Consider the following 8,258-nt stretch of genomic DNA (forward strand, 5'->3'; position numbering starts at 1 on the left):
CTACAAGACCTAAACCTGTTCAGCCTCCACAAGAGAAGGCTGAGAGGGGATCTGATGGCCATCTATAAACTAGCCAAGGGAGACGAGCAGGCAATGGGAGAGTCCGTGTTCCCCCGAGCACTACTGGGAGTAACAAGAAATAATGGCCATAAGTTGATGGAGAGTAGATTCAGGCTAGATATCAGCCAGGCCCTACCTTTGGGACCTGAACCTGTTCAGCCTTCACAAGAAAAGGCTGAGAGGGGATCTTGTGGCCATCCATAAACTTACCGGGGGGACCAGCGGGGAATGGGAGAGCACCTGTTCCCCCGACCACTACCAGGAGTAACTAGGAATAACAGCCACAAGTTAACTGAGAGTAGGTCCAGGCTAGACATCAGGAAGCACTACTTCACAGTCAGGGTGGCTAGGATCTGGAACCAACTTCCAAGGGAAGTGGTGCTCACTGATACCCTGGGGGTCTTCAAAAGGAGGCTAGATAGACACCTTGCCAGGGTCATTTGACCCCAGCATTCCTTCCTGCCCATGGCAGGGGATCGGACTTGATGATCTGCTCAGGTCCCTTCTGACCCTACCAACTATGAAATCATTAAACTTACATCACTTTTTAAGAATGATTGATCCCCATGCAAACAGTTTAATTAGCTGTTTTTAATTGTGAGGTTACATTGTCAGGAGTCATCAATCGGGGGTACTTGGGAAGGCTCCAGGGGGTATGCGGCAGTGGCGTGGAGAAGCGGGGATACTTGGGAAGTGCATCACTGTGTGCCATTGTGCAGCAGTGGCAGGTGGCGGTGGTGTGGTTCCCAAGCACCTTCACTTCTCTTGCTGCTGCTGTGCATCACCACTTGCCACCACCTGCTGCCAACCAAGTACCACCCTCCCCGCTTGTGAACTGGCTGCTGGAGGATCTCCCTCATCCCAGCTCGTCCAGGTGGTACAGTCCAGGAGGGGTACACTCCTTGAAAAAGGTTGAAAACCCCTGCACTATGTAATAGTTCACATGCATAGCAAGCAGTGTTGTAGAGCTCTAGGATTCAAGCCATTTCTTTGCACAGTTCAAGTCACAATGTTTTTTCTAGTTTGCATTAGAGATCATAAAATCTTGAAGTGCCTGGCAACAAGGTAAATTTGTTATGCTGCTAAGATTTTTTATGAGGAGAGCAAAGATAAAAGAACAAACCATTTTCTTTTTTAAATTGTGAGTAACTTCCGTGCTTGTAAAACCCTTCCATTCCAAACTGAAGCCTTGTCTTACTGTTTTCATCCTAGAGAAAATTGTTATAGCTGGGGTCATAACAAAACCCTTTCATATAGGGTTCACAGTAAAACTAACAGGCCTTCAATTATAGCAATTGTATTAAGGGTTACTGTAATTACTGATTTGTTCAAATGCTGTTTTTTTAGGAAAAAAAGATAACCTTACCAACTCAAAGTGTAAACATCTTTATTCAGATATTTTTCTCCACTTACAAGGGTAGAACTCCTTTGATGCCCAATGGGAAATTCACACATTTAGTGAAAACCAATGATCTAAATCAAAATCTGCCCTGCAGATCAGAGATGATAAATTTACTCTTTATTTCCTTTATTTCCCCAATACAAACTGATACCTATGATATGACTAGTAGCCTTCAGGGGTGAATCCAAGGAGGATGCAGTAAAGTGGTTGCAGCCCAACCCCCACTGTTTTGCTGTTGCTGTCCCCAGCTGATCTGGGTACAAGGGGAGACTCTGAGTCACTCTTGCCCTGCTCCAGACACAAGCTCTGGCTGCAGGTGGTGCCATGCTCAGCAGGGGACAGTGGCAGCAATAGAAGGATTTCCCCGTTTTTGTACCTGCCCTCTGCCACTCCCCCATTGTGATCCTTGCAGTCTGGAAAAGGCACTGGAAGGAAGAAACACCTGTAACATTGTATGTGTTTTAAAAAAACAAAACAAAACAAAAACCAAAACAAACAAACAACCCCCAATATTTACTATTTCTATGCAGAATTATCCAAGATATTTAATTTTTTCTCTACAATCTTATAGGATATTACCATACTTGTTAGCTATCATGTTTGCAGTGCAGTAGCTTAAAATTCTGGCTTTTTAATGGAGTTCCCTTCAACTACTTTTACTGGTAACTAAGTTTTTTAAAACATGCTATGAACAGAACATAAACACTCCACTGTAAGATGGAACATGTCCTCCACCCCCTCCAAAGCCATAAGTAAATTTACCATATTTGTACTATCACATACCTCCAGCCATACATTCAGGAGTGAAAGAAATATCATCAAGAGCAAATTCTGTGAGCTCATTTGCCCCCACTTCAGCTTCAAATGCAACTTTGAAAGGACTGTTACTGGAGAGGACCACATTTGCATACATCCATCTCCTTTCTTTTTTCCTGCTTGAAGACCACATGAGAATATCCATACCATGTTCTTCAACTGTGTAAACCTATTGAGGACAAAACCCAGAAAATGCAAATTCAACAACAGTAAACTACAGAGATGTACAATTAGGTCGATCCTTCCATCTGCAGTTAAATCCATCCCTTAAATTTTAGGTATAAAGGAAATAACAGAATTCAGTTGGGATGCTGGAGTCAGTCCAGTTCCTAGTAAATAAGTATTCACAAAACAAAAAATAAAGCCAGAACAGTCACTAATTGGAATTTCCATCAGCAGCCTTGGCCAGCACTGGGGCTACTGATAAGGGCCTGATTCAAAATCTGTTTGAAGTCAAAGGAAAGATTTAGCACAGATCACAAGTTACCCATTCACCTTTAGAAGTAGTCCCTCCATTAGCGCAACCCTGTCTTTAGATATACAAGCAGAGGGCATGGGTGTCCAGGGGTTTCAGTCTGGTATCTGGCACAAATGATTAAAAAACAATGGTTACACTTTGTGGGCATGTCCAGACGAGCACAGCCATGAGGTATGTGGTGCCACAAATATGTCTGCACCACATACTGCATAGTCAGGTGTTCTCCATGCTGCAAAGCCATGCTGCCCATGCATATGCTGCTCTGCATTTCCCTGGCCCCCCATGTTATTTTTTACCTCTAGAAGAAAAAGTGTTTGTTTGTTTTTACCATGGGGGAAAAAAAGAAGAGCAGTGCATGAGTGGGAAGCACGTGCTGCTGAAAAGCAGAGCTGGGCCACCAGGACCCATGCTGCAGCTGCCAGCCAGGATCCACCTGGAAGGATTGCCACTGCTGCAGTCCCAGAAAGCCTCCAGAACTCCAGGTAAGGCTGGTGAGGCCAGCTGCTGGCCCCAGCCTCCCCTACTACCCTCAGGGTAACTTGCTGTGCACCAATGCACGCATGGCACCGGCATTTCCCAGGGACAAGTAGCTGCAGCACAAGAGAACCAAATGTCCATGCTTGTCTGGATGTGGCCTGTGATGGCAAATTGGCTCAACCAAACTAAATTACAGATGGCAAGATGCAAAAAACCCAGACAAATATTAAAATGAGAAAATAAATTAGAACGGTATGCTTAACCTCCAGCCCGCAGAGCTTTGTCATCTGGCCCATGGGTCTCCCCAGCGGTTGTGATCTTTGGCAGTGGGGGAGTAGTGGAAATTAACACCTCCAGCATTTCTCTTCTGCCAAATTTTCAAGTCTGGATTGGACCCTGGCAGGGCTGGACTTGCATGGCTACATTGGGACCTGGCCAAGCAGCCCATGGATGGGACTTGGCCTGCAGATTGACCTGTCACCCCTCATCTAACCCATTAAAACATATTATTAGCAAGTTTTCTCCATCAGCTGACCAGCAAGAAGCTGAAATGTTACACTTTTGGCATTCCAGTTTACCAGAAACTGAGCCTAGCACCTGATACGCCAACAGGCCTGGAGCTCAGCTCCCACTTTGGGACCCTAAAACAACAAAGGCACATGACACAATACAACGGTCTGACAAGTTAAGAAAATAATAGGCTTAAATCCAAGTTAATTGTACAGTCTTCAACAAGTTACTGTAACTTTGTATTCCCCAACCAAGGTCTTAGAGCCTTAATGTATAAACATCTCAAACCTAAGTATTATTGATGCCTGCATACCACCTTGTAAATAGTTTCATTCTAGTTCCTCTTTCTTAATTCAAACTGCAACACAGGATGGAACTAAGCTCTAGTGGGGTATTTCACAGTGGAATCATGTAGTGCCCATGATGAATCAGACCCTCAGACCAGCCTTGAATGCCAGATCTAGCCCATAGGGCTGGACAGGTCAAACCAATCTTGTGATTTGAACTGTTACTGTATAATGGTATGGTATTCCCCTTTCTAACAGGCCATCTTCAGATCACATCAGCACTTTCAGTACACTATTGAAATACCTTTATGGTGGAAAACTGGTGAAACATTTGAAGACAGTTACTGGAGTTCCTTTAGGCCAGTCAGTGTAAGACTAGCTCAGAAGCTAGAAATCTCTCCATATGTCTAGATATTTCACCATCTGCCTTGTGCTTGGTTAGGCCTGGAGAGTTTTGTTTTGTTTTTTTAAACACTATATTCTTCCAGGTCTGGAGTGGACAAAAACAATTTTTTTTCTGGGATTGAAACTGTTAAGATAAGAAATACATATTCAGGGAAGAAAAATCCTGTGTTGATGTAGCCAGTCTTCAAATGGCTCCTTATCTTATACATGGGAGTGCTGTTCATTGGCATGTTTTTTCCAATTTTACACTGGTGTAGCTCCATGCATTGGAAATCTGTCAAACTAAGTCAACAGCGAACTGAACCTTATTTTTCCTAGGCCCTTGGCAGATATGCAAATAAAGACACCATGGGATCTGGTGCGCGATGATCCCCACAATCACACTTCCTGTTATGCCACATGTGCATGGCATCAGGCATGATTGTAGGATTAAGCATCAGATGCCATAGTGTCTTATTTCCAGTGGGATCATGATCCTGGGCTGCCCTGCACCAGCAGTTAGCAAGTGCTTATGACTGGGAGCCCTGTCAGCCAATGGGTGTCCCAGCAGCAGGGGTGTACCATGCAGTGCCCCATACCTGGAAGCCCAGATTAGATGATGGGGCTTCCAGCTATAAAACTGCATGGTGCACCCCAGTGACTGGGAGATCCATCAGCTAATGTGGCTCCCAGCCATGGAGTGTTAATGGTGTGATAGGTACCATGTTTTCTGTGTAATAACTTTTTGGCTTATTCCTTGTTTTATCAAACTATTAATTGCATTAAGGTAGGGGCACGTAACAGCTTAAAATGTGATTAGCTGGTTAATCATGCCTGAAGTGTAATGTGTGCCAGGGGACTCTATTATAAAATATCTAGATTTCTATGAATATGCTATTAATATGAATCATCTTCATTGTCTCACATAGTGGTATCTTGTATCTTATTTAAATGAAGCAGAAGGAGAAATTTGCTATTCTAGAAGTTCATAACTGAGTTAAGGTGAAGGGAGATTCTGTGAAGAATGATACCCTTTTGGGTAAAACACTAGAATGGAGCTCTCAGTTAAATTCACAGCTCTGCCACATTTTCCCCATATGACCTGTGGGTCATGTCTTAAAGGCATTACATTTGCAGCTGATAAGTTCAACAGAAGGAAGACTGAAAGTCAATCAAACTACACATATTATAATACCTAAATAGTGAAAGTACTGATGGGAAGTTGCCTATCTATTCAGCTTGGGGAGTGTCTCACTGACTGTGTATCCTAACCATCATCATAGTATAATTATTGGCTAAGATTCAGAAGTGTTTCAATATTTAAACTTTGACTTTAAGATCAACACATACATCAAGCACTAACTAGTGCCTATCACATTTATTCTCCACTCTAGATTGATATTATTTCTAGATGGCTGCATAAGAATGGTCATCTCATCTAAGTCATGGGCAATAAATCAACTAACAGAAATAGAGTTAACATTCCTTTTACTGTAAAATATTATTTGAAACTGAAGTGGTTTATTAATGCTTTTTTGCAGTGATATTTAAAGGAATCTACCACTGTAAGCTGAACTGTAGGTTTTAGTGAGGCTTTTAGAGTGGATTCTTAGTTCTTCTCCAAGGTGCCTTTGCACCTAGCTCATTTGTAGTCAACAGGGAAACTACACTCTTTAGCAAATCCCATTTCCCTGGCTAAAATCATGACTTGGTTTAAATCTCCAAAGCACACCCTGTGTCTAGTGGTGCCTTGTTAATTCTTTTTTCATCTACTATTAAATTTTGGGAGAAGAGTATGAACTTTTGAAGGTCAACAATACAAAGTGTTATTCTCTCTTTAGCCTCTCTTTACTAGCACTTGTAACTCATGAGGCTCTTCTATGCTTTCTTGCTGGCTTTCTAAAATAACCAATTATCTTCCTAATCTTCATTAACTCTAACTGCTGTCATGACAGAAGGGGCTATGTTCTATTTGGAAGGTTAATTAAGTGACTTTCTGTATAACTGAGAAGCCAATACAAATCTATAGTTTGCATACCAAGTTCTAAGATGACTGCAAATTTGCTTCGTATTATCTGATTTTTCTCCACTACGCACACTGTATTCAAACAGGGATAGAAAAGGGACACTGCCTTATGAAAAGCAACCATACAAGTGCATTATACTAAAGGCTAAAAGTTATACTAAAGTCTTAATTTAGCAAAATTCCATCTGAATTCAATATTGAATGACATCACATTTTTTTTTTTAAATTGCCTTGTCCTACATTCTTGGCTTCAGACTGTTTATGTCTTTTGTTTTATAGTAAGTGGCCATATACCTTTCCTCTCCTTGTAGCATCAACATTGAAAGCAATACCTCCTCTGCCTCTGAGAGAAGCTGGAGTCACTAATACCAAGAGATGTATTTATTTACTATGTGAATAAGAATTTCAGGAATGGACAAAATATTACATTTATGACTCACAGAGGAGATTTAATTTTGGTTTCCATAAGTCTTTTTGCTTCTCTAAAAAAATATACTTCAGAACTTCTGGCTAGCTAGTTTAGCAAAGTTGGCTTCTAACAGGGTGCATCTACACATGCATTTGATGTGGCACCAGTTTACTTGTGAGTAAATGCTGCTGGACACACATCTACACATACAGGGAAGTGGGAGCAGATTTGTAGGTCTGTGCAAAGTGGCTAGTATTCACTTTGGATTCAGATTTGGATTCAGCCAATTCGGGGGACTGTGATTTGATTCGGTGATTCAAATCACTGTCCCAAATTGATTCAGCTGAATCAGATTCAGAGATTCAGCTGCTGCCAAATCAGCCGAATCTCTGTATCACACAAGCTCCATCCCCCACCCACTCTCAATGGCTGCTCTGCCCACCCCAGCTCCCTGCTCTTTGGGGGAAAAAAAAAAAGCCCCCACTCACCAGCTCCTGCTAGGTGTGTGTGTGGGGGGTGATCCACACTGTCCCCTGCCATGTAGGGGGCTCTGACACAAGCCCTGCAATCTGTACGTGTTCTCCCACCCCCATGGCTGCCCTCCCGCCCCAGCTCCTGGCCCTTAAAAAAAAACAACCCCCCCTGAACTCACCAGGTCCTGCCCAGCGGGGGATGATCCCTGTTGCTCCTCACTGCCCCACCCTGCATGGGGAGCTCTTCCATGAGCCCCCAGAAGCCCTGAGGCTGCTGCAAGAGCTAGTGGATCTGGGTAATTTTTTTATTTTGTTTTTTAAAGTGCCAGAAGTTGGGGCAGGCCAGGCAGCCATGGAGGTGAGGGTTGGGAGAGCAGGCAAGGGTCAGGAGGCTTGTAGCAGACCCCCCATGTGGCATAGGGCTGTGGGGGACAGCAGGGATTGCCCCCCTGTGTGGCAGCACCTGGTGAGTAGGGGCTTTTTTAAAAAAGAGCTAGGAGCTGGGGTTGGGTGGGGAAGCCATGAAGGGGGCTGGGACATCAGGCGGGGGTTGGGAGGTGCTCAGGGGGGCTGGGGGAGCAGGCAGGGGATGGGCACAGCAGGGGTCCCCCCATGGTCTCCTCCCCCTCCTCAAGCTCCGCATTCCCCACCCCCTACTTACCAGCATGGAGCCCGGGTCAAGGTCCACTGGGGACTGCCCAAATCGCTGAAGCTCTCCAAATCTTTTCTGAATTGAAGAGCTTTGGAGAGCTTTGAATCAATTGAGACCTTTTAATTGGTCCCCTGATTTGATTTTGATTCAGAGATTCGGCTTCTGAATCAGGTTGAATCTCTTCTGAATTGTATCAGCACCTGAAGATTTGCACAGCTCTATGGATTTGCTGTCAATCTGTTACCACTTCCTGGGGCCCTGCAATGGGCCCCTGCCACCACCAG

At 43.8% G+C, this 8,258-nt stretch overlaps 1 protein-coding gene across 1 annotated transcript in view; it reads right to left on the reverse strand.

Annotated features, from left to right (window-relative positions):
- The window catches only part of MALRD1 (MAM and LDL receptor class A domain containing 1), a 631,029-nt gene that overhangs the window by 141,065 nt on the left and 481,706 nt on the right, over positions 1-8,258 (reverse strand). The window contains exon 33 of the mRNA XM_019507962.1: positions 2,246-2,447. Coding sequence (XP_019363507.1) covers positions 2,246-2,447 — 202 coding nt within the window. The remainder of the gene's footprint in view (positions 1-2,245; positions 2,448-8,258) is intronic.

The sequence above is a fragment of the Gavialis gangeticus genome, unplaced genomic scaffold, assembly GCF_001723915.1.
Source record: "Gavialis gangeticus isolate Ggan-Ray unplaced genomic scaffold, GavGan_comp1, whole genome shotgun sequence".
NCBI classification, from domain to species: domain Eukaryota; kingdom Metazoa; phylum Chordata; order Crocodylia; family Gavialidae; genus Gavialis; species Gavialis gangeticus.